Genomic DNA, 27,646 nt, shown 5'->3' with positions numbered 1-27,646 from the left:
ACCTTCAAACCTCTTTTCATCATAATCTCACAACTAGCCCTTTGCCTAGCTCAAACAAGGTGAAAAATAGGAGTTTCAAAGGATTTCGCCCTGGACCCTCTGGAAGGGTCAGGAGTGAAATTTGCATTTTAGGACAAAATCTTCACAACTTGTGACCACAACTTGCTCAAATGCATGTCTAAGGATCCCTTTAATCTCAACCAACATCAAGCTTGATGCAAAATTGGAGAAAAATGGAGTTTTTGGAAGGGTCAGGAGCGAAATTCAAGTTTTTCACTTGATATTTCATTTCCTTCACTCCAATCTATTTTGCAAGGCTAAATAACATCATTCCATCCTCAACCATGCCCTAAGAATCAAAGTCTTGGCCTCATACAATGAAAAAATAGTTGATTTGAAGAATTTCGCTCTAGACCCTTTGGAAGGGTCAGGAGCGAAATTCATTCCTTGCTTGTCTTTCCTCACTCAACTCCATTCTTCTCACTTTGTTTCCCCGTGACTCCCCCATTTGGATCCATCTCTCAACTTGACAACATTTGCTTGATCCCTAGAAGGCCTGAAAGGGAAAATTCACTCAAAATCATGGCCAGGGACATGACCTATCTAGGATTTCGCTTTGGACCCTTTGGAAGGGTCAGGAGCGAAATCCTTGTCCTAGCTCAAAATCTTCATCTTTGGTGGCCAAAATCCAACCAAGGGCAATCCCAGGGGCATCTCCCAACTTCTTTCATCTTGGTCCACACTTGCCTTGGCATAAAATTGAGAGAAAAGAGAGGTTTTGGGGAATTTCGCTCTGGACCCTTTGGAAGGGTTAGGAGCGAAATTCCCATTCTAGGCTTGATATTTCATCTTTTCAAATCCAATCTTCTCTAGAAGGCAAAAATACATCACTCTCCTTGCATCCACGCCATAAGAATCAAGGTCTTGACCTTATCTAAGGTGAAAATGGGTGTTTTCAAGAATTTCGCTCTAGACCCTTTGGAAGGGTCAGGAGCGAAATTCAAGTTTTAAGCTAAAATTCTTCATCTTCTCCACCTTTTATCACTCCCTAAGGCAAAAAACATGTCAAACTCTTCCAAACATGCCTTAGAAACTAAGAACTTGGTCTGAACAAGGAAGAAATTGAGGTCTATAAGGATTTTCGCTCTAGACCCTTTGGAAGGGTCAGGAGCGAAATCCATATTCTTGGCTAGTCTTCTACTTCCTTCATCCAATTCTCCTTCAAACTTGATCGAACTCAGGCTCCTTTCATCTCACTTAAGTGAATCTACCATCAAGTTAGCTCAAGACAGGGTCATTTTCAAAATTTTAGGCAAGATAGGGGGTCAAACTGAGGATTTCGCTCTGGACCCTTTGGAAGGGTCAGGAGCGAAACTCTCATTCTAGGTTGATGTCCACTACTTCATCACCTCAAATCTTCTCTCAAAGGAAAATGTGCACCAAAGCCTTCCCATCATGCCTCAGGAGTCAACAAACTTGGTCATATCAAAGAGCAAAGTGGAGGAAAAGTGGATTTCGCTCTGGACCCTCTGGAAGGGTCAGGAGCGAAATCCATGTCTTAGGCTGAAATCTTCATCTTTTAATGTGTCCAACTACCTTTCAAGGCAAGAACAAACCAATTCACTCTCTAACATGCCATGGAAACCAACGCCTATGCAAAACAAGGAAGGAAATGAGTGTTATAAGGATTTTCGCCCTGGACCCTTTGGAAGGGTCAGGAGCGAAATTCCCTTTCCAGGTTGATTTTGCACTTCATTCATCCAATTCTTCCTCAAAACACAATCAATTCAACTTCCTTCCACCCCAATCAAGGCAATCCACCATCAAAACTAGCTCCAGACAAGGCTAACCTAGGTCTTAAGGCAAAAAGAAGGTCAAATGGAGGATTTTGCTTTGGACCCTTTGGAAGGGTAGAGCGAGTTTCTCCTTCTAGGTTGATTTTCACCATTTGATTGCTTCAAACCTTCTTTCAAAGGATAGAACACCTCAAGGTCACTGCAACCATGCCTAGAAGTCCAAAACTTGGCCATAACAAGGAAGAAAATGAAGGTTATGTGAATTTTGCTCTGGACCCTTTGGAAGGGCCAGGAGCGAAATTCCTACTTGGGCTCATTTCTCACCTTTTTCCTCCCTTTCTTGGCTTGAATGTGACTTCTTAGGCCTCCTCCTACCATCATCAAGTAAAATTGCTCTCAAAGTGGCATTTATTTCAAGGTCCAAGTGAGAAAATATGGTCTTTCAAGAATTTCGCTCTAGACCCTTTGGAAGGGTCAGGGGTGAAATTCAAGCAAGTGTTTTGCCCTTAATAATGCCTGGGAATGAGTTAGTTCTAAGTTTGGGTCAAAGTAGAATGTCTTATGGAGAATTTCGCTCTGGACCCTTTGGAAGGGTCAGGAGCGAAATTGAAATTCACTTTGGACCCTTTGGGAGGGTCAGGAGCGAAATTTGACATTTTGATCTATTTGTCAGGATTCATATACTTTAAGTTATATTCCATAAATACTGTCAGGATGTTTGAGAGTGGTTTTGGACCTCCAAGAGTTATAATGCAAAATCTAGTTTTTGTAGGATTCTTCAATTTACATTCCAGACTTAGCTAAATTTCAGGATCAGGGTGACATTCCAGACTTAGCTAAATTTCAGGACATTTGAAGATCAGGATGACATTCCAGACTTCATCAATCACCAATTTGACTTAACTCAGACCTTCAAAGAGGATATTCACTCACCAAGCAAGACACGATTAGCAACAAGAGCAAAACCAGGCCCTAAGGAAGACTTTCAAAGAAACCCTAACCCGGAGCATCCACTGACTCACCTTGGCTCAAGCAGAACCTGCCATCCTAGTGATCCCTCTGGCAACACTCAGCATGCAAAGGCTAATAGACAAAACCCTAAAAGACCTAGAAAAACAAACCCCAAAAAGCAAAAAAGTAGGGGTCCCCATTTGCAATGGGGTGATGTGTGAATACGTCACAACGCTATCCAATGTGTTGAAAACCATTTTGCTCAGCCCGAAGTGATTACCAATGACAATCAGCACTCTGCCAATGTTGAAATGTTTAATTCGCAGTCATAAAACACTAAAAGGATTAAATGAATGAGGCAGGGCTTTTGTCCTGACCTTAAGATGATCACATAAGGATTTTTGTTCTTGCTAAAGTTGAGTAAAATTCGTGATCAGAAGATTATTTTTGCTGTCCAAAATGATCATCAGAGATGTACCCTATTCTATCTTTTATACTTGCTTGTGGGTGCAAGAAAAGAAATAGGTTGGCCTAGTATAAATAAATCAAGTCGGCCAATAGAAACATAAATTATTATTATTTAAAATTAGGACCAGGTCTGATTATCACTAGAATAATTAATATTATTATTGTAATATCAGTTTAGTGTTTATAAACACTTTTGGTGAATTAGACAGTACCCTAAAGCCTAAAAAATGAAGGGGACATGCCATTCCAACCCTTCCGAATGTTGCTTGCCCTCAAGCAACCTAAAATTTGGATGGTCAAAAATCTCAGCTCCTGCCTACCTGGTGTCTTCCAGGGGTAGATTCTTCCACTTTACCAAATATTTTGGAATGACCGTATTTCAAAGCCTCTTTTCCCTTATGTGAATGATAGCCTCTGGTTCTAGAATCAACTTTCCTTTGTCATCTAGTGGTGGTAGCTTTAATGAAGGAATGACCTGTTGTCCAAGGGCCTTCTTATATAGATATTTGGATCCATGGACCATGCTATAACCATGCTGTAACCAAGAGTATAGCATCTGTATCTGGTATCCGAAATGCAAATATATGTATCCAGACTGGAGGGGAAGTATTTGGCAACTCTGCTTAATTTGTTTTCAATCCAAACAACTTGCACTGAATTATAGATGCAACTTGACTTTGTTTAGTCACTGTGTTGGGAAAACCAAAGAGTAAGAGTGCAACTCATATTCAGTGTACTCAAGAATTTGCGGACTGAAAAATTGAGAAAATTCAAAATTCTCAAGGAAAGTAAATTTTTCATTTGATACAGTACACTTTATGATCATCTAAGTAAATATAAAGCATACAGGTCATTGTTATAGAATGTATATCAATGAATGGAAGCTTTCACAAGGACACATCTTGGACTTGGAAAATTTGAGTGCTTGTTTGTCAATAGTGAAATTATATTTTTAATCTCTTTTTTTAACCATGATATTTGTTTTTCATTTGCTAATGCTGTTTCGTTAACCAGGATCTTATGGAGACACAGGCCTGGTCATCACAGCCTATTCAAGCTTCATCTCCTGGGGTACCTTCCCAGCCTCCAGTTTCAGGACAATCTACTGTGTCAGGGCCTCCAAGTTCCTGGCCGCCTCCTAATACACTGCCAAGCCAAACTCAAGCACTGCCTCAAACTACATTTTCTGTTCCTAATGTTTCAGCATATCCTCCATCACCTGCTCCTACCTTTTCTTACAATGGAACATCAGTAGCCAGTGGCAGCACTGAAAGTCCTCAGCACTCGTTGTCTTCTACTCATGTAAGCTTTAAATTAAAAAAATATTCCATTTTTTATATTTAATTTTATGTTTCTGTTCTCCCACAAAAATTTGCAACTTTGATTGGTTTGTTTTGAAGTTTTTTTTCCCTTTCTTTGGTAGGCAAGCTCTACAGGAATGACACAAGGTGGGGCTTTTATCACAACAGCAACTGTGGCATCTCCTCAATCTCAACCTCCAGTTCCAGGACAGTCTCAAGTTGCACCACCTCCAAGTTCTTGGGGACCTCCTGGTACACAAATAAATTCACCACGTCTGCCACCTAGGCCTACCTTTACTGTTCCTCCAGGATATCCTTCATCTCCTGCAGCACAATTCTCATATAATGGAGCTTCACATCCCAGCCCTGGTTCAGAAAGTCCCCACCAATCGCAATCTTCTGGGATGGTAAAGCCACAGCGCTTGTGTTTATATTGTAATTTGCATGATTAGCTACTTCTTTAATGTTAACAGAGATGGTCTTTTCACCTTGATTGAAAGCATTTATAATTTTGGCAGGTTACCTCGACAGGAATGGTACAGGTTGGGCCACCTGCATCAGGATCATCATCTGTACCAGTTGGGGCTCCTGCAGCACCAGTATCGTCATCGGTTCAATCTACATCAATGCCTATGTATGCACCATCACATGTTTTAGTTCCTCCAGTGCATGCCCCAACTCCTATAGCAGCTCCCAATACCTATACAGCATTTCGCTGGCACCCACCACCTCCCCCTCCACCTGGTCTGTGTGCTGGACCAGGGCCTCCAGGAATTCCTGTTTCAACTACATCAACCTTAACTCCACCTGGTCCACCAGGGCCTCCAGGAACAACTCATTCTGCCACATCAACCTTAATACCACCTGGTCCATCTGCTGGACCAGGGCCTCCAGGAATTCCTGCTTCTTCTACATCAACCTTAACTCCTGGTCCATCTGGTCCACCAGGGCCTCCAGGAATTTCTGCTTCTTCTACATCAACCTTAACTCCTGGTCCATCAGGGCCTCCAGGAATTTCTATTTCTGCTACTTCAACCTTAACCCAAACTCAGGCCACACCTGCTAGTAGTGGTGATGGTGCCTCTCCAGCTCCCCAAGCAGCAATGGCAGCATCTGGTTCTGTTACACCTGCTCCAATTGCAAGTAACTCCTCACAACACATGCAGCCAGTACCCTATCAGATATATGCACCAGGTCCATCTCATGGTCCACCTCCACAAGCTACATGGTTGCATCCTCCACAATTTGCTGGACTGCATCGCCCTTCCTACGTACCGTATCCAGGTGGATTTTCAGGGTCCTTTCCTCAACCACCACGACCTGTGGGCATGCCTCAGTCTTCTGTTCCTACTGCATCCCAACCTCTTGGAACATCTCCTCTGGGACCTCCTGGAGCATCCCCAGCTAAAGCTGTAAGTGGGCAACTATCAAGCAACTTTGGAGAACATCTACCACCTGGTGTCAGTCCGTCAGCTTTGCCACCGCAGCGTCAGGAGACATCCAATCAGATGAATAGCAATAATCAAGCTTCACAACTGGCTCCTTCAAAGCCTTTTTTGTTAGATAAAGAAAAGCAAGGTAGCGAATTGACAAATAAGGAGGATCAGATTTTAAAAAATGTTGAAGCAGATTCCTGGACTGCACACAAAACTGAGTCTGGGGCAGTTTATTATTACAATGCTCTTACGGGGGAATCAACATATGAGAAACCCCCTGGATTCAGAGGAGAGGTGTATATATGAACCATGCACTTTTCTCTTAGAATTAATAGCTTTACAGAAAAGTTGATTATAAATATCAGTATAATTGTCTGTGAATAATTACTTTCTACTTTTTGCAGGCAGGAAAGCTCACTTTGCAACCAACACCAGTTTCATGGTAATTTCTTTCACTTGAATTCTTGTCAATTGTTCATCACAGAATTGTATTTCCGAAAAGCATAATGTTTACTGTAGTGTATGATTCAGGGATTGCAAATATTTTTGAACATTATTTATTAATGTACATTACTGTAATGCATTCTATTGTGAATTTTTTTGCCTCAGGCAGTGATTTCTTGAGTTTGAATATTTTGAATTTGCAACACTAACAAGCAAATAGATGCTAACACTTTTAATCCCGTATTTGGCAAAGCCATCATTACTCTAGTACCACAACAGGAAAGAGAATGGCTGTGGCCAACATATTCCCAACCTTTGCTTCTTGGAATGAATGTTGACACCAGTTCGGGGGGCTTTGAATCTTTGATTGATACATTTGGATGAATTGTCATGACAAGTGTGTAATTGTTAGAGTGAACTCTAGATCCCACAGTTAGGCAATGCTGTTAAAATAATATTAATATCTATTCTATAATGGTCATCTTCTATTTTTAGTGGTCATCTTAGTTGTTGACTTATTTAGCTATTTAGGTTTTTAGTGGACTTATTTAGCTTGTTTTGGTGCGTTAAGTGAAACTATTGCTCCTTAATTAAAGACGCATAGTTAGCTTTTTATTATTTAGCTTGTTAAGCTTTATTTAGCTTTTTAGCTTTTTAGTTTTCACTTAAATGACTTGTTCTTAATTTAGAACGTCGTCTTGTAATCTCTATATATACGGTTGTATATCGTTGAATAGATAAGCTGATTATTTTGAGCAATCAATTTTTCATGGTATCAGAGCGGGTCGATAGGATTTTATAGGATCTGGAGAATTTTTTAATAAAAATTCTTGGCCTCCTTTCTGGAATATTTTTCCAGATTTTTTTTAATTTTTTTTTGGAAAAAACAATTTTGCTTTTTGGAAGGCTTTTGTTCGAGGTTCGTGAAAAGGGTTTTTTCCGAAAGTTTTTTTAGGTCTGGTGCAATGAAATCCGGCTAGGGTTTTCGGATTTCCCATGTTTGATTTCTTGAGGGTTTCTAGTTCAGATTTCTTCAGTTCGTGGTTATTTCTGCCTCCCACGTGATTGAGTTTTAAAAAAAAATAAAAAAACGCAATTTTCATCGCTTTTAGCACCACGATTTTGCAGGAACCGCGACTTTCTTTTGGATTGTCGTTTTTTTTCGGCGCACAATTTTTTTTGTGTTAGCCTCCTTTTCGCAACCTGCAGGCCCACGAATTTCGCAACTCTGTGCATGTTGGTTTTCAGAAGACTTCCAACGGCTCGTGTTTTCTCAGCACTGATTTTGCGATTTGTAGGTATTTCCTTCAGATTTTTCGTGCGCATCTTTGTCTCTCTCGACCTTGTTTCGCGGCGGCAGCGATTTTAGTGGCCCTCTATGATTTTTTGCGAATTTTGCGGGTTTGTGTGTAGTGGCTTGCCATTTTTTGGCATCAGGGTTTTCATTGTCCAACACCTTATGTCGACGACAATTTCCTTTTTGCGCCATTTTTTTGGTGATCTCCGCGATTTATTCGACAGAAAGGGTTTAATGCTCCCGCGATTTTTTGACCTCTGCAACTGCGTTGTTCACTTTTTTTTTTGGCTTGGGATTTTCTATTGATTTTCTTCAAGTGAGGGTTTTATGTTTTTCTGCCACGCAATACCTTCGTTTCGGATTTTTGTCTGCACATTTTGGGTGTTTTCAGAAATCATGGGTTTTTATATTTTTTTTCCCCTTTAAAAAAATATTCGTCAGGTTTATAATTTTTTCCCTTAAAAATTTACCTTGGGTTTTCACATATTTTTACCTCAAAAACTGTTCGTAGGGTTTATAATTTTTCCTTAAAAATTATCATTTGTATTTCACAAATTTTGCATGGGTATTTGGATTTATGATGGGTATTTGGATTTATACTCTTTTGCAAAAGGATTTTCTAATTTTTTCTCAAAATCATGGTTTCAAGCTTCAATAATTTGTGTGTGCCAGATCTCTAATTTGCGTGTGAGGGCTACATTAGCCTAGTTGGCTTTTGGTACTCTTGGTCATTAACATTCTGCAGATCCTGGGAGGGTCTCCGTAGCAACAGAGTGTTCTTTGCATTTGTGATCAAAACACCTGCATTGTCTTCTGTAGGGTATTGAGTACGATGACTATTAGGGAGGGTGTTAAAATAATATTAATATCTATTCTATAATGGTCATCTTCTATTCTTAGTGATCATCTTAGTTGTCGACTTATTTAGCTATTTACCTTTTTAGTTGACTTATTTAGCTTGTTCTGGTGCGTTAAGTGAAACTATTGCTTCTTTATTAAAGACGCATAGTTAGCTTTTTATTATGATATTGCTTTCAGGGTTCAACTGTGTAGTTTTTGAGTCAAACTCATTGACCTATGTTTCATGAGTAGTGGTTCACAAGAACCCATCTCTCATGAGAATGAATGGTCCACTTAGCACTCTTTGCTCACAGGGGTGACTTCAGCATTGGGACTTCCCGGGAGGTCACCCATCACAGTACCACTCCAACTCAAGCGCACTTAACCACAAAATTCCCTCCAAGTTTAAACCCACTTAGCTTTCAACCCCGTTTGCAAAACCTTCAGCAAGTGTTGTGCCTTATAAACCATTCATTATAGAGCCCCTTTAGCTCATCAATTGATAAGTAGGAGGTATTTTTCCACAGCAAGTCAAACTATGATATTGCTATCAGGGTTCAACCGTGTAGTTTTTGAGTCAAACTCATTGACCCATGTTTCATGAGTAGTGGTTCACAAGAACCAATCTCTCATGAGAATGAATGGTCCACTTAGCTTTTTATTATTTAGCTTGTTAAGATTTATTTATTTTTTTAGCTTTTTAGTTTTCACTTAAACTTAGAACGTCATATTGTAATCTCTATATATACGGTCGTATATCGTTGAATAGATAAGCTGATTATTTTGAGCAAATAATTTTCAAATGCCATGCTTATTGCATTTGAGTTAAACAATTTTCAGAACTCAACAAGTATTTTTTGTTCTCTGTTTAAAGAAAACAACTTTTGACACCCAAAAGTAGGTACTATTACTAATCATATTAAATTGCATTGCAATCATAAATGTTCTGCTTGCATGAAAGAAATGACAATTTAATATTAATGTGCTTAAGTGATCAAAGTAGATCAAGCACATCCAGTTATAAGAGCATAGGGGAGCCCCAAAATATTCTTCAAAATTAGAGTACAGGCTAAAATCTAATTAGAGAATAAAAAATCACCTACCAGGATTGAACCTCGAAAGGGTACAGAAACAAAAAAGTTTAAAGTATTACGTATAGAAATGTAGAAGTGCTGGTAAATAGATTTGTCACTGTAATTTTGATGTTACTTGCCAAATGGGTAGCAAAAGATGTTCCAACAATTGAGAAGTCATTAATGATTGATTAATGACTTTCCTCTGTTTTAGAGAGGGGCAAGAAAGCAAAAAAGACAACCAAACTGAAACAAAAATGGCAAAGATAACTGAAAACTTCACAAGGAAAAAGAATCAATACCAAGATCCCTTTCCCAAGAAAGAACATTTGAAAAGAGGGCATGCAACCAGTGTTTGAAGCAAAGTTGAATGGACATGGTTACAAATTCGGATACGGATATGGCCATTTTTCAATACCTATGTATACGAAAGGATAGAACATTCATAAAACACACACACACACACGCACACACACACACACACACACATATATATATATAACACAATTTTTTAAGTTATTAGAGAAGAATTGTATTACTCTAGAAGCATAATTGACACATTCCAAATTTTTTATGATTATATATAGTTTTATCATTAAAACAAAATTCAAATATATTAAGTCTTATAGAATCACATTATTTGATTCCTTTAAATTTAAAAAGTAGCTTATTTTTTAAATATTTTTAAAAAATATTCCACTTTCTATAAGAGAATTTTTATACTTTTTTTTGATCATTTAATAGCAGCTAATAGGCTGCATCCTGTATTGATTTGATAAAAGTTATACATCAGCATAGATATAGAAATCTAGCCTATCAATAGGCTATACCAGATACCTTCCCCTATCAACTACTCATTTTTACAAAATTAAACTAAAGACAGCCGATTAATAGGGTTTTCGACTACCATAGAACTGGCCTCCTAAAAACAAAATGGAGACCCTACTGACTATAAACAATAAAGCTTATAATATAAAAAATTTACTCAGTGCCGATATATGAAAAGCTACAAAAAAATGCCAGCCACCACACCACGAACATTAGCTCCCAATTTTTGCTTTCTTTGCCTTCTCCAACATTGCCTTTACGGGACACCTTGGGTCACATTGGCTATGGTCTTCCCCATTTGGAGCATTCATCATAGAGGCCACATCATTGTCAATCTTGGCACCCACATCCACCTTCTCCCAGACAGATTCAACCCCATCGACACCATCCTAGACCAAACCCTTTTTTTTTGAGGTAATTTTGCAACCAGCCCAATTATCCTTTCAACGCCAAATCCAACAACTTTCTCATAAAATGCACACTTCTCTCCAAGGCCTTCCTCCTAGGAAGCAGAGATGGGTTTGTGGAGAAAACTAATGGGAACTAGTCCGCATCTCAACCCCTCCGTTTGATCACGTAATAGTCTTTTGGCAGAGGCACTCCCACACAAGGGACAACATTCTCTAGGACATCCTCGAGCTCTCCTAGAAAACGACTCCAAATCAGCTTTTTGCACTTCGTACCCACCATGTCCTTCGACTCTCCATTATCAGCACCATGGCTAAAAACATGGCTGAGACATCCTTATTGGCGCTATTTCTATGGCAGATTTCAGAAACTCCTCTCCTAGAACGACCTTCACTGCATGAATTATGAGATCGTGGCTCGACTTGAAAATACATTTTAGTCTTTTATCAGTTACCTCCCCTAGTAAAGCCATTTGGTGATATTTGTAGGTTAGTCTAAGCGATGTATCCATGTTTTACTAACACTTCGATAATGCAATGCCTCCACCTACATCACCAATCTCAAAATAAACACTCTTGTTTGCCATCACTAGTCTATTCGCACGCTTGTCTCTTGAAAGTCGCACACCAATATTCATTTCCTATACACCCGTCACTTCACATTTGCCCACAATGAAGGAAAATGATGACACCATCCTTGTGAATTAAAAAGGCAAAATCACCTCTTGTTCCTTGATGACTAGGCAATCATCTTCTATCCCGTCGCTAGCTTGGCCAGGTCATTGGCCATCTCATTCCCCTTGTGAAACACATGTAAAATTTTGAATTCATCAAATTTGCCAATCAAGACCCAAATTGGTTTTAGCCACTTTTTAAGTTTCCAATTGGGTCACTTGACAATGATAAGGGAGTCTCCTTGAAAATGCAATTGTGTTACATTCAGTTTTAAGCCACATTTAAGCCCTAGAAAAGATGCTTGAAATTTTATGTCGTTATTTTTTGTTACTCTTCAGAATTCATATTTCTTATTTAGCACTTTGCCATGGTGGTTCCTAGCCACACACCTTGCATCACTGTTCCCAGGATTGCCTTTCAAGGCACTATCAAAGTTAACTTTCACGCATCCTTCCTCTGGCGCAGTCTAGAGTGACTCTAGACTACTAGCCTCGGATTCGAAGGAAGATCAACCTGTCAAGCCCCATTAATGAGGGGAGAAATTTCTTACTTTTATCATTTTAAGAGATATTTTATATTAGTACTATGTTAAATTATAGAATATAATCTTATGAAATATTTTAAATTTAAAAAATAGAAATTTTTTAAGCTAAACTTTAAACATATCATTACATTAAATAATTTTAAAAAATTTATTTAAATATAAATTATTTTTAATAATTTTTAATTTTTAATTTTTTTTTGGTTGGTAATCGCTTTTGACCGGAGCTTTGAACCAGTGGGGCCATAGTGGGGGACCCCATCCCCGAGTACAATCTTTGTATGATGAGGTATTAACACCTCCATTATTTGGTCTCTGAAATCTCCACTCCTTGTCTGTCCATTCAATCTCCTTATCGGTCTGATCCTTTCAGCTTGTCTCTCCATTCAATCTCCTTATCACTCCGATCCTTTCACCTTGTCTGTCCATTCAATCTCATTGTCGCTGGGATACTTTCTCCTTTTCTCTCCATTCATCCTCCTTATCGGTCCAATTCTTTCTCCTTATCTCTCCAGTTATCCTCCTTATTGCAGGATGTAAATAACTGAGACATCACGGCAGGCCCAAAAATGACTAGAGCGATATATAAAATAAATATTAACAGTGGATGGCACTGAGGGGATCTATCATTTACAGATTAATTCCGGCTAGGGTTATTATAAAAAATCAGTTTTAGTTCACTAAATTTAGATTTTATACCAGTTAAGATTTGGGCCAAGTTTTTCAGACATCCAAATCCCTGCAAATTAAGCAGGGTGAAAGATAGGGTTTTTTCCGACATGTATATGTCTTAGTGCCGTACCAATGGTCTATCGTGTCTATATCCTTACTAGGTATGGTGGTATGCATGCAAGGAGGGCAAGGGTCGCGTATCCTGCAACTTTGGTGTTAAGAAGAAATACTCTGTGACTTATGAGATACATTTACATAGGGGTTTCATGACTCTATGATCAGATAACTGACTATAATTTTATCTTAATTGCACAGGGAAAAGATTGTTAATTCATATTAATAATAGTCACATTGAATAACCATTTTTTTCATAATTATCCATTCAATAAATCATGAAAAACATAACTGTTGTAAACATTCATAAACAATATCCATTATATCATATTAATAGTTGTCATGTCCTGTATTCAAATTCTGGGGTTCAATTATTACAAGTATCAAGTAGCATTTATAGAGTCATGGCAAGATGGGCATTAATTGAATACATTAATTTATTTTGTCATATTATTTCTGTTACATCTTTAATTAGTTGTTATGGCTGCTGATCATTATGGGGGTGCTTTCACAATAGGGAGAAGTTGACTGGTACAGACTGGGCACTGGTGAGCACAAATGATGGCAAAAAATACTACTACAACACCAAAAGTCAGGTACCTTTGTGCATTGTTGTTCGGATTTTTTTAACTGTTTAATATGTTCTTGATGTCTCTGAATTTGATTTCCCTTGATCTTTATCTATTTTCTGCTTTTCTCATTTATTAGTTTCCTTTAGGGAGACATTTTAATTATAATCTTGCTTTATTGCTTATTGTTAATGTTAGCCTGCAACCTGCAGGAATCAGTGATTCAAATCATGTTAGAGCATATCTATAAAATATAAACAAGTTATATATCCTCATTTTTAATTCACCAATTGCCTATCTTTATGGTAAGAACATATTCTATACATACGATATATCTTAATCTTGACTTTTTGACCTACTACTTGAATTCTGTCTTAAGAACCATATGCAAGAGGCTGGTGCTAGGAGTGCCTCTGATTTATGCCTACGTGGTGTTTTTTACGAAAGGACAGTTATACGTAGATGGATCTGGTAAGCGATGGAACTGCTAAGACCTTGAGAAATATATCTATTTTCAATGTTGCTTCCCCAGCTAAGCAAAAAGTTCATGATGTACTTCTGTAAGGGAATTTTGACATTGAGAGAGATTCTTAATCCTGCATTATTTGACATGTCTTATATGTTACTCTAACCATATATCAAGAGGAGAGACACCTGATTACTCTAATGTTAATCTAGGAATTATCTAATTGCTACTATTGCAAATTTTCATTTTTCATTATCCTTGGTATATATTCAAAGCACCGCATTAATTTTATACTTTATAAATGCAAATTTTCATTTCAAGCAGCTGAAACTCCAGAGGATATCAGAACATAGGCAGCTGGATTGTTGAAAATTAAACTTGTTAATGATGAGCTGGAAAGGAACCATTTGCAAATTTTTATAGCATATTATTTGTTGTGTTTGTATGGAATCCCTTGGATACATATCTAGCTTTTCCTAAGTTACAAAATTTGTTAATTTCAATCAGATGGCATTTCACCATTTTTCATGGATTATTGTAGTTAGGTATATCCCGTTTCTCCTTTCAGTGTTACAGGAATAATCAATAATATCAACCATTCATTGATTGAGACTTTGAGTAATATAAGTTAATGCATACTTGTAAATTAGTTTTATTATTCAACAAATAGTAGGGCTTATTTTGCCATGCAGCTTTTTTCTGTACTTTAAACCTTTAAATGGTATTCATTGATCCCAAGTGCTTGATATCCCCTTTGAAAGGATTCAATCTTTCTTGTTTTACTTTTAAGTGATATTGTAATCATAGGTTATGTTAAATCCCATGTTTGCTCAATGGAATACGTGGTCAACTTTGCAATTTTTGTGTGTTTCCACATGAGATGTGTATGTAACATTAAATGGGCTATATTTTGGTAAGTGTTTGCTGCCTAGCTTTTTATCAGAATCTAGATCTGAAATATCACACGTAACACAACTTACTCTTCTTTACTGTTGATGCTTAAGATTTCTCTTTTTTTTGTGTGATTTGTATCTTCGTGATTCTGGTTTCATTGAAACTTAACATCTCGTTTCTCTGTATTAAGCTCCCAATTTTTCATGTTATGTATTCCATGCTTATTTTGTTTTTTCATGAAATGTGCTTTATGTGAAATTAAGTGAACAGGATTTGTTTCATTAAGTGTTCGTAGCATTCTTATTCAGCTGTGAGTTCTCTTTGAAGATCTATGAAACTGAATTGTAGGGACCATATCCGTGGCTTTTGGTTGAGGGATTACTTTCTACCTGTTTTGTAAAGAATGTTCCCAAAATTTTAAAGGGAATCTCATTTATTTTCACATCATTACCACTTTATTCCTAGTATATATCTCTTGCTGATCTGTTAGCATGTGTAGTTATATTGGATGTTGTATAAGTGCTTAAATAGTTGTTTTTTAATTTCTCTCCTGTACTGATGGCATGATTGAGGGTCAAGTGAAGCATATCAGGGTGCATAGGCAGAAGTATAATTTCAAACACATTCAAAATGGAAAAGTGATTCTTCATTAAGTTTTCAGATAATGAAATACATTATGTACTTGGAAAAGCTTCATTAGTAAACCATCCTTTTACTCTTCATTTTCAATTTCAAATTACACAGGTCTCGACTTTAAACTTTCTTACAGGCTGCCCTTACTTCGTTGCAAACTTCCCTCAGTTAACCAATATCACTCTTCTATATTCCAATAGTTTCAATCTCTAAACTCAGTTTTTTATCTTCATACTTATTGTTTGTTACAAGAGAGAAGAATAGCAGAAGGAAATATGAAATGATTCATCTTCCACTTGCTGCAAGATCTCAGGCAGGAATATGAAATGTCTCAAAATGTGCAACTACAGATGGATATAAAGAGCTACATGTCTAATTTTGCTTTCATTATGGATTACACATGGAATGAATGTCACCTTGGCCCATGTCAATCCCCTCGTACATATACTTTCAACATGATGTCACTACTGCAATTACCCAATATGGTCACAAGACTCGTGACTATGTGCTGTCCTTTAGACTGAGCCATAATTTGAGCAAGTACTTTTCATAACCTTAAATTGACATACATTGTGTGGCCTCCATAGTACCACATTTTTTACCGAATAGATATTTCACCACAACAATACCTCAAAATCATCTTCGTAGGCATCTACAATACCCACAAAACAACTCCTAGAAGGCTAATGCCCAGGAGACACATTTAATAAGGAATTCAAATCTATCAGTCCCTCATGGAAAGATACATGAAATAAAAACATGGCACTTCATTTGGAGGCTGTCTGAAGAAGCCATTATATTGTTGATGCTGTTATCTAATTTAGGAGAACAAAACTAGAAGTCATTTCCTGTTATGTCTGATACATCATACAACTGTAAAGAGTCATTTGATATGTTGTGATCTGTGATAAAACACACAGAACACCTTCCAGTAACAAGAATGTTCAGCTTGGGCCTTTTGAATGTTATTGGGATTCAATTGGTCATGTATGATATATGCTTGGTCTTGCTTTTTGTCCAAAAATCTTCATAATAAAAATAAAATTGAACAAATTACGACCCTGTATAAAATTATAACAATCTGCAAATTTTGTTGATACTCTTAGAGGTTTCTGTTCTGATGATCTTGTTTTGTTGTAGCTGTAAAATATCTTAAACCGACTAGAACTATGACTAGAACTATCAGAATATGATTTCAACTTGAATGCAGATCTCTCTAGAACCTGTATGAAGATAGCTTTTCTTGCCATTGCTGTTAAGCATGTGAATTTTCTGTTACCATTCCTTTGTTTTTCAAATTTTAATACATATTGTTTCACAGATATTGTTTATTATATATGCAGGCTACAAGCTGGCAAGTACCTCCAGAAGTTGCAGAACTACGCAAAAAGCAACTACAGGAGGCATCTGCTAAAGCAACTGCGAGTTTGGGACAAGTTTCAAATTTAGCTGAGAAAGGTCCTATATCTTTCAGTTTAACTGTACCTGCTGCTACCACAGGTGGGCGTGAGTCAATTGGACATAAGGGTTCAACAACGGCATTGGGGTCAACTGCTTTAGATCTAATCAAGAAGAAACTACAAGATTCTGGGGCTCCGGTGACTCTGTCGTCTATTTCCAATACTGGATCTGTTTCTGGAACGTCAAATGTGAACGGCAGTACAATGATTGAAACTGGTGGGAAGAACCAACCATCTGAGAGTAACAAAGAAAAGGTGAAAAGTACTGTAGCAGAGGGCACTCTATCGGATTCCTCATCAGATAGTGAAGACGAAGACAGTGGACCAACAAAGGAAGAGCGGATTTTGCAGTTTAAGGTAATAATATATGTTTCTTTTAATGCTAATCTGCAAGGATGTCAGATGCACATTCTACTTTTTTAATATAATGCATCTGGTTTTATATAATCTTCTGTTTTATCAAGGTCCAAGGCATTGACATAATCAAATGAGACTTTTGAAATCACAATTTTGTTTTTGGAACATTTCATTGTGTGTTATGCGTGGCTACTAGGAGATGGGGTTTGACAACTATATGCCATCTAGAAGGAAAAGGAGAATGATTGTTTTAAGATGGCGAAAATAAGAAAATGTCTCAACATATATATTTTTTATTTTGAAAAATATTAATAAAACTGTGGTCTGGAAACTTAATAAAAGAGATGCATAAATAGAGGTCAACAAAAACAAAGATTAATTGTGTTGCTATTTGATTATCATCATGATGATATGATAGATGTATCATGTAAGTATAAATGCTATAACACTTAAAGACCAATACAGTGTTAAGACTCTTGACTTGAGTAAATACTACATATTGAAAAACCTGACAAATATAAATTGTTGGGGTGCTCTCCAAATACACTTTGCTTTTAATCTTAGGTTGCTCTCTATGGGCAATTGAACTCGGGTAAATCATTAAGGCCTTAGTTGCCAAGAAACACCATTATAAGAATGTAGACTGTCTACCAGTCCCCGTAATTATTTCTGTGACTACATATACATTTAATATAGTCGTCTCTTTATTCTTTAAATCGTTTACCCTAATTTGTGTCTATCCTCATCCTTCAAGGGCACATCTGCTCTATTGGTTGGATTTTGAATCCATTTTGTTGATAGGATTGTACAAGAGAGATGTTAAACTCTCTATGCCTTATTTTAAAAAAAAGGTCTTGTGCCCTAATTTTATTTTTAGGAAGTCTGCTGTGAACCTTCCTAAACTTAATTTAAGAAAACTTCATTTGTGATTTTTTTTTTCCAATTTCAACCACCCATTTTTTTTTGCGTCTTCTTCCTGTTTAACTGTACTTTTCTTTTTGGCATTTTAATTTTTAAAGATTTAAAAAATTAATTGTTTATAATTTTATAGCTATAATATGTTTCTAACATTAGAGATTTAAAAAAAAAATTTCTTTAAATAGAAATAAAATTTATTAATATGTTTAATTATTTATTTTTTACTAGATTATTAATATTTAAATTTTAATATTGTTTAATTTATATTTACTTGTTTTATAATGGTTTATGATTTTTAATTAAGATTTTTTTTCAAGTTAAGATATTTATTGTTTATTGAGTTCTTGTATTTAAATTTTAAATTTTTAATATATCTAGATATTTTTTTTTTTAAAATTTATATTTAAATCTGTTTAATATAATTTTAATTTAGATTTAAATGACATTATTTTAATTTAATTATAGGTCCTGGTTTGTATATTTTTTTGTGTATCGTAAATTGTTAAAAACAATTAATAATTATTTATGTAGCAATTATATGTCTATATTGCTTTCAAACTAATGAAAATATCCTCTAATAACTTAGAAATTTGGGTTAAATATGTGTGTATTTTTTATGAATTTTATCCAGCTGTATCAATATTAGGGGTCTTAAAAAATGGCCATATCCGTATGTGTCCATGCAACTTTGATTTTACTGTATCATAAAAAACTAAATGACAGAAATAAAGTACAACTCCAATAATAGGCCATTCCACAGCCGAAAAGATAACTCTCTTGTGCATCATCTATAACCATAGAAGTTCTTATGAACATATAATTCATAGCTGGATGTTCATATGTGGCTTAGCATGTGGTACAGGCACTTTTTGGGTATATGATTAATGTTTCTGTTTCCAACAATCTTTCCTTCATTACCACATCTAGGAAGACAATGGTTACATAACTTTTATTACAATCTAATTTTTGGATCTTTACTAAGAGGTATCCATGACGTAGCAAATTGATCATATGATTAATGTTAGTATCTAGGAGGGTTTGACGTGTCATTAGTTTACATAGATTTCTGGTTTTAATTCTGTAACATTTTGTTTTCTATGTTAAAAAATGGCACACAGTCAAAACCAGAAATCTATGCATATTGATATCATGAACTGTGAAAATTTCATGTTGTTAATGTCATTAGTTGAACTTGTCCTATTGTTATAAGGCAATCTTACTCCATTAGGACAACTGATTATTGAAGCGATTTCAATTACCTATCAATCTTTTATTTCAAAATTCAAGATATTGAAAGTGCTATGTTACTCTTAATTAATAATTTAATACTGTTAAAATTTTGTATAAGACTTGGAACTGTTTTTGTTGTTACTCATGCATCCCTGATTACAATTTTCTTAAAAGTATTAACTGCTATTTTTAAATTGTATGACTAAAGTCCATATTGTTTTATAATTCTAATAAGGCCAAAAGGTTTAGCATGCTTATCAGGTTTGCATTCATTTCCATGCAACATTGTACACTTTCAGTGCAAAAATTTAGATCATTGATCGAATGAGTTCGTTTAACAGTTTGCTTTTTAAACCATATCAATGTTGGTTCTATTTTCTATTTTTGCTTGTATTTTCTAGAACAAACATTGATACTTTTCAGCTATTTGCAGGAAATGCTTAAAGAGAAAGGAGTTGCGCCATTTTCAAAATGGGAAAAGGAACTGCCGAAGATCATTTTTGACCCACGATTTAAGGTTTGTTGTGTCTAAAGACTAGGAATTTTGGGGCTTTCGTACAACTGGATCTACTTGAAACAGGTTTGTTGGATTTATGAAATATTCAATAGTAAGCGAGGACACAAGGCTTGCATATTTGATTTATATTTCATATTTTCCTTCTAATATAATGCATGTGAAGAGTTCATTCATGGTATTTTATTTAGAAATGTTCTTTCTTTTTCAAGAAAAAGACAATTATATACCATAGCAGAGAAAAGCCACTGTAAAAGTCAGCCTCTATATCATGACTTCATCTATCCCAGGTTGAGTTTCAAGATTGTAAGAACAAGACAAAATGTTTTCGCTAAACAGTTAACCAAATGTCATCACGACTGAAGAAAATATTGCCAGAATTCCTAATCAAAATTATCAAATGACTGTTAAAGAGATGATAAAAGTGCCTCAGGGAAAGAGGAACTCATGCACACAAAAGAGCCGACTTATCTGCTGATTAGAAACATAGTGGTACCAACCATACATGTAGTCAACATTCTCCTGACACCAACCAAAAGGACACTCCTGAGCAGACAGAGGACATTTACTTCTACCTGGACCATGCAACATAAGATACTCTCTGAAACTTAATGTTTTTCCTATGCCTCAGCCAAAGAACTCTACTGGGTATTTGGTTATTCCTGAAAACAGGTCTTGAGGTATGCCAAGCTCCTCTTCATCATCTGAAATATCAGGAACATTTCTCTTCCTCTTACTCGACATGTTCTTGTCTTTTCCCTCACAAGTTAAAAAATTTCAACCCTTATCCATTCAGGGACAACATTCTTTATCCAAAGATAAAATGTTGCTTACCTAGTTAGAGATCCCATATGAAATCCCATTTTAGTCAATCCTAATTTAAGAATTCGGAAAACCAATGCCTATTTGAGCATTAAAGATGCTAATTGGGTATTAGGTTCAGAAAATATACAAACTCTTAAGTGTACATAGAGGTATCCAAAAACATTGAGGTGCCAGTCCCACCACAAATTAAGTGTTAGAACATAGCTCAATTATTGTGATAACACATCAGTCTGGTGGCTTAGACCTCAAAAGTCGTGGTTGCAGATTGGCAAAGATTTTTGTGCATATTATACCTTGTAAGCATATCATGACAAAAAAGTATTATCAATGTGGGGACATTTCTACATAACAGATTATTTGTAAGTAATTGGAGATGTGTTCCTGGTTTAGGGACAAGTCCATAGAAATGTTTTAGGATCTTGTTTTGCCAAGAATTATAGTTACCTTTGTTCAAGCTGATTACAAAATGATAAAGTGAAAAAAAAACTCATGATTTTACAATGATAGACTCCTCATACATAGAATAAAAATCAAAACATGTTAAATTGTCACCCTTGTAACATTAAAAATGGTCCCATATTTTGCAAAATATCCAAAGTACAAGTCTAAACTGGAAAACTGACTTCAAACTAAAATAACAAGTACCTGAGACAATCATGAAAAACCAAGTTGGTGGGTTGTGTAGTTCTCAGAAACAACTTTCCAATGCGCTATTTGTTTGCAAAAACATGATATTGTATGCCCAAGTTATGACCTTTCTTGTAAGACTATTCCTTTAGGGCTTGAAAACAAATCAAGGTGCAGCTTGGTGTTGGTCACCCACATGATCGAGTTCTAACCCACCAGGGGTTGGCGGATGATGATGTCAACCCTGCGCTGACAGTTTTTTGTAAACAATTTTTTTAAATTAAAATCTGTGAATTCTTCGGAGATTAGGTAATTAGGCAGTCATGATGTAGGGCTTGCATGACTAAAGTATATTTTTTAAATATGCCAATTTTTGTAGAATTTGTTGCCACATCTTATAGAGGTAGTATGCTGAGTGTACAGAATTGTATGGATCCTTATGGTTGTACGAATTTTTTGAACGTTCCAAAAAAAGCTCCAAATTTTTTGGCACCAAACTTTATTGTGGATTTCTAGATTTTTGGGCTTTTTGAGCTCAGCTGTGAGGTCCATTTTGCACCAGGATGCATCGTATGAAATTTCTTAATGAGAACTCTCTAAAAAGAGAGAATGTAAGAGTTGTTGATCAACCCCATAGTAGTCCAAAGATTACCTGCAAACAAACACAACTTTCCACATGAGAGAGAAGCAATGAAAGTGTTATGAAGCCAGATAATTCATTAGATGCAAAATTAAACTGGTAACATAGACAATGATGAAACCCTAGGACATACTAAGATCATGACAAGTGTCTAAATCCTATGATATGAGACACAAATAGTAAATGACCTAACTAAGCTTAAATATGTAAGTGTGAATCGGACATAATAATTAGCTGACTAGGTAATATGCATTGTTCATGCCAACAAGACAAATTAGATCTAGGTTAAGTTTTTTATCTGGTTATTTCTATTATGCATGGTAACAATACAAAAATTGAAAGGGGAGAGCCTCTTGGTATTATGTACTTTTATGTTATCTGCTGTAAGTTTGTCTGTAAACTGTTTTTCTATCCTCTAATCTCTATCTGATTGCATTCCAAATCTCAATGGGCAGCCTTATGGTGTGTAGCAAGGTTAGATAGGCTATTTGTTCCCTTATTGAATTGATCATGAATGTGCTTGACTTATGAGTATTTGAATTGGCTGAGGAATACAATATTCTTTCCATTTTTCACATCAGTTAAAATTTGCTGCTTGTGTTTTGATGGGGTCCCAGAATTTTTGTCACTAACTGAGTTAAACACTTTTCATTTGACAAAATAAATAATTTGTGAAGGGTTGTAAATATTACAAGCTGCTTCTGGTGTAACCTAGATTTCACATCTATAGGCTGCAATCCATGAGTATCACTTATAAGCTGAGTTACCGGGTTTGGCCCCCTAGACCCCTGGTACTGGTCCAGTATGGTCCTGGTTCGGGGTTCGGGTCTGGTTCGCCTGTGGTTCGGACAGGGTTCGTGGTTCACAGGCCTGGTTCGAACCAGGGCGAACCCAAGAGGACCCAGGGTTGAACCCAAGAGGACCCAAGTCGAACCCAGGGGTCTGACAGCCCAAAAATGGATTTTTTTTTTGCAAAGTTTAATTTTTTTTGAATTCCACCACATAAAAAATTAAAATGACCCTATGTCTCAAGCCACACACCTATGCATCGTACAACCAAGAGAGAAGCACAAGTCTGTACGAAAGAACAAGTCAGAAAACACAATTCCCGTATGGGAGAATGCACCTTGATCAGAATTTTGACTTCTTTGGCCTTGTTCCTGACATCTTAAAAAAGCAGAAAATTGATGCATGCCATGGAGTTCCGTGTGGGACCCTGCGAGGGGCGCTGCCCCTTGAACCTGTCGGGGGTGTTGCCCCAAACCCCCATTAGAGAATCCATTTGATGATCAAACTTTAAATTGTTGAAAGTTGAAACAATGATACTTGAATATTTTATCATTTTGATATTAAACTTGATGTATATGATGCTGTTATGGTATGATCATGATGCTATGATTACAAGTTTATGTTGGTTTTGTTGTTTATATGATGCTATGTGACATGCTAATCTTTATTCATGCTTATAGGCTGCATATATATATAATTTACATGTTTTTGTACTAACGAACCCAAACAAACCCAAACCCCTTTCCAAAATTTTGCCGTACTAGTGTACCGGGTTCTTCGAACCCGAACTGGTAACTTAGCTTATAAGTTATAACAAAGATGTTTCCACATGCAATATTGTTCTTTTGACTTGTTTGGTCCTATTGCAATGCTGTCACTAGTTCACTATGTAACACAGTGAATCTAGGCATGATCGTGGTTTCTCTTCTTTTGTCTTCTAGAATGTATGAGTGATAGGCCTGAGAACCACATCCTTCTTAGGTGTCTGCCAAGGGGATGACCAATGTTTCAGAGTTATGGTTTCCGCATACAGAGTTTTTTTATACTTTCTACTGGTTTTAGATTTGATTTACTGGTCTTTGGAAGATTCTCTGAATTGGTTACGTCGTTGATTTCTTTCCTGATTGTCTTCAATTTTTTTGTGTTGTTCCATTGATCTCAATTCTTGGTGTGGAGTACCTAAGCTTTTTTATCGAACAGCTTTTTTTATCCATTTGAAAGGACAATTTATTGATTTTAAGTGGAAAAAATTTATTATTTTAATCAGTAGGATTAAACTAGATAAATCCTGTTGATTGATGTCAAAGCGTCAAGGTTATTCCATTGTATGCTCTTTCCAATCTCAATGCTTTATTGCTGATTGTGGGATGATTCTAGATTCTTTCTGGGTTCTTAAAATTCTGTTTACTTTCTTAAATTGAAAAACAACTAACAAACCAAGATTTTGTTATTTGTATGGTTTTTTGTTTTCAATCAGGTTTTTTATGACACACATGTTATTATGGGAGTGGTTTGTAATACCTTTTTGTAGGCCACACCCATAATTTATTTGTACACTGTCTCCTCCTTTAATGCGTACAACACTAATAACCTAATAGATATTAGTTATATATGCTAGAATAATGGCATTGCCAACATGTAAAAATCGTAAATACTAGCTAACATGTACCTGGATCAATTAATTTACTAATTGCTAGATTAATTATTATTAATTACTAATAAAACTTGTATAATGACCACTGATCAGCCTCAATGATTTGTTGTTGGAAATCAGTGCAAGACCCAAAGCTACAATGTCCTCCCTCTCTCTCTCTCTCTTCTGATTAAGATAGATTAATAATTTAATTCACAAATGCCTAGTCTTATGCAAACATTATTTTAAAAGAACTGAATTTACTTCACTAACTTCTTGTTTGGTATATATGCTCTATTCTTGTGCAATAAGCTATTCACATGATTATCTTCTCCACCTACTAGTTTTGAGCAGGCTGCTAGCTACATTCAGTAAAACTAAATGTCTTTTGTTGGTGCTACTGTAATGGGTTTTCACACATTTTTAAGATGAGATTGCGATGCCTATTAGATCATTAATTTTCAATGATGTTTTATTCCCACAAATAAGTTGCTCTGACATCATCCTTTACATTTCTCTGAAGATGATGATACTGTTCATCTTATTAACCTAGTTGCTAGAATTAACTAAAATCTGGAGCAAAGGCCACTTTAATGCAACCATGGGATGTGATACTCTGTCCTTTGCTGCCTGGATGCAGTGACAGGCCTGAGTTGCTTATTTTGTGATAAACATTCAGTACACTGAAATTGCATTAGCTAAGAGCTTCATTATTCTTTATCCAGCATAAATATTTTGTGCCAACAAAGGAAGTATTAGAATATTTAATTATATATTAGTCACCTATATTTAGTTCCTTGTTTAATGGTCATTTAACTTTTTAGTTAATTAGCTTTTAAGCTTTATTTAGCATTTAGCTTTTTCTTTTTAGTTAATTAGCTTTTAAGCTTTATTTAGCGTTTAGCTTTTTAGTTGTTCACTTAAAACGACTTGTTCTTAATTTAGAACGTCGTCCTTGTAATCTCTTTATATACGCTTGTATATTGTTGAATAGATTATCCGATTATTGAATCATCCATTCAATTTATTTTTCATGGTATTAGAGCGAGTCGATGGGATTCTTTAGAGTTTGGCGAATTTTTTAATAAAAATTCATGGCCTTTTTTTTTTAATTGTTTTTTATAAAAAACAATTTTGCTTTTTTTAAGGCTTTTAAAGGGTTTCGAAGGTTTCTGGTTCGTGGACGAATTTCTGTGTGTTGGGCAGTAGTTCATGTTTTTTTAGAGGTCTGGAGATTTTCGGGTCTGCACCCTGGATTTTTTTTTGCAGATTGAAAATTTTCCTAGGGTTTCTGCAATTTTCAACTAGGGGTTTGACCCTTCAGTTCAAATCGAAATTTCATTCTGGTTGCAGATTTTTGGTGGGTTTTTCGAGACCTCAACTGGGTCATCGTCAGATTTTTTTGGGTGCATTGTTTTCCGTGCCTCGGATTTTGAGCTGACAGGATCTAACCCTTCAGTTCAAATCGAAATTTTATTTTGGTTGCAGATTCTTGGTGGGTTTTTCGAGACCTCAATTGGGTCATCGTTAGATTTTTTTGGGTGCATCGTTTTCCATGCCTTGGATTTTGAGCCGTTGGGATCTGCATTTTGTTTTCAGATTCTTGGTGGGTTTTTTGAGAGATTTTTTGGGTTGGTCTCAGATTTTTGTGGGTGCCTCGTTTTCCGTGCCTCGAATGTTGTGCCAGCGAATTTGCCTTGGAATTTAAAAACAGTCAGCGATTTCTACTAATTTTGTGGACGTTGGGAATTTTGGTGTCTTCTGGGCGTTTATGCTGTACATCCGACCTAGGGTTTCTGCCCCTATTTTATTTTTGCGTTTTTTTTTCAAAAAAAAAATCGTGTATTTTTCTGTGTTTTTTACAAAAAAAATCAGAGGTATTCTTTTTTATTTTCTGCAAATTATTATTTTTTTCAGGAAAAATTTCAAGTTTTAAGTTTGTAGAAAATTTTAATTTTTGGGTTTCTTCCAAACCTCGAAATTCGCACTTTGGAATTTGTGCTAGTATTCTCCTCCAAGTTTTCAGATTTTTTGTGCAGCTGCTTCTATTCTGATTTTTGAATCAGATTCTTCTGTCTCATGCTTTCACTAGGTTGACCTTGTTCAACCTCCATTTTCGTGATAGCGTCTTTGACCAACATCATGTTGGAACACAGTGAGAAGTTCAACAGCTACCACAACACCTGGAAATAGTGCATGTTCACGATATCTGAATATCGTTGCCTTGATCAGATTGATTTAGGCCAGACCTCGTCTTATAGGTCCAAGGGTTTTTACGATTTTTTCCTGAAAAATTGTCTGTCGGTTTTCTGATTTTTTTTCACAAAACATCATGGGAGGGTTTTCACAATTTTTTCCTCAAAAATTGTTCGCAGGGTTTATAATTTTCCCTTAAAAATTATCTCATCTGTAATCCGTGATATTCGCGTAAGATTTTAGTTATTTGGGTTTTACCTTTTTTTTCCACAAAAACGATGATTTGTAACCTCAGATTTCTTGGTTTTTCGATTTTCTCCTCAAAATTGTAAATTCTCTTTTCAAGGGTTTCCCATTTCAGGGTTTGATGGTTTTTTCCTCAAAAATCGTGCTTTGTTGCAGTCAGTTTGGGTCGCACCTGCCAGGGCGAACATCTGCAACCGTGGTATCTTGCAGTCAGTTTTGGAGTTGGTACTCTTCTGCAAAAAGGTTTGCTGATTTTTTCCTCAAAATCATTGTTTTAGGCTTTAGTAATTCGTGTGTGCCAAATCTCTAATTCGCGTGTGAAGGCTACATTAGCTTGGATGGCTTTTGGTATTCTTGGTCATTAACACTTTTCAGATCCAGGGAGGGTCTCCACCATAGTAGAGTGTTCTTTTCATTTGTGATCAAAAGACTTGCAGTGTCTTTTGTAGGCTAGTTATTAGATAGAATGACCATTAAGGGAGGGTATTAGAATATTTAATTATATTTTAGTCACCTATATTTAGTTCCTTGTTTAATGATCATTTAGCTTTTTAGTTAATTAGCTTTTAAGCTTTATTTAGCATTTAGCTTTTTCTTTTTAGTTAATTAGCTTTTAAGCTTTATTTAGCGTTTAGCTTTTTAGTAGTTCACTTTAAACGACTTGTTCTTAATTTAGAACGTCGTCCTTGTAAGCTCTTTATATACGCTTGTATATTGTTGAATAGATTATCCGATTATTGAATCATCCATTCAATTTATTTTTCAGGAAGCCGCTTCCATGCTTATAGGTTATTTTTGCAATAGAA

General features: G+C 36.0%; 1 protein-coding gene across 3 annotated transcripts in view; it reads left to right on the top strand.

Annotated features, from left to right (window-relative positions):
• Positions 1-27,646, top strand: part of LOC131069521 (pre-mRNA-processing protein 40C) — a 47,013-nt gene that overhangs the window by 14,689 nt on the left and 4,678 nt on the right. For all 3 annotated transcript variants that reach the window (XM_058005006.2, XM_058005014.2, XM_058005001.2), the window contains 7 exons: positions 4,230-4,517; positions 4,639-4,923; positions 5,035-6,246; positions 6,357-6,394; positions 13,361-13,439; positions 16,749-17,222; positions 19,804-19,887. In XM_058005006.2, coding sequence (XP_057860989.2) covers positions 4,236-4,517; positions 4,639-4,923; positions 5,035-6,246; positions 6,357-6,394; positions 13,361-13,439; positions 16,749-17,222; positions 19,804-19,887 — 2,454 coding nt within the window. In that variant the 5' untranslated portion in view covers positions 4,230-4,235. The remainder of the gene's footprint in view (positions 1-4,229; positions 4,518-4,638; positions 4,924-5,034; positions 6,247-6,356; positions 6,395-13,360; positions 13,440-16,748; positions 17,223-19,803; positions 19,888-27,646) is intronic.

The sequence above is a fragment of the Cryptomeria japonica genome, chromosome 6 (genome assembly GCF_030272615.1).
Source record: "Cryptomeria japonica chromosome 6, Sugi_1.0, whole genome shotgun sequence".
Taxonomy (NCBI): Eukaryota; Viridiplantae; Streptophyta; class Pinopsida; order Cupressales; family Cupressaceae; genus Cryptomeria; species Cryptomeria japonica.
Note: the sequence above shows the minus strand (reverse complement) of the source record. Positions and strands in the feature narration are given on the sequence as shown.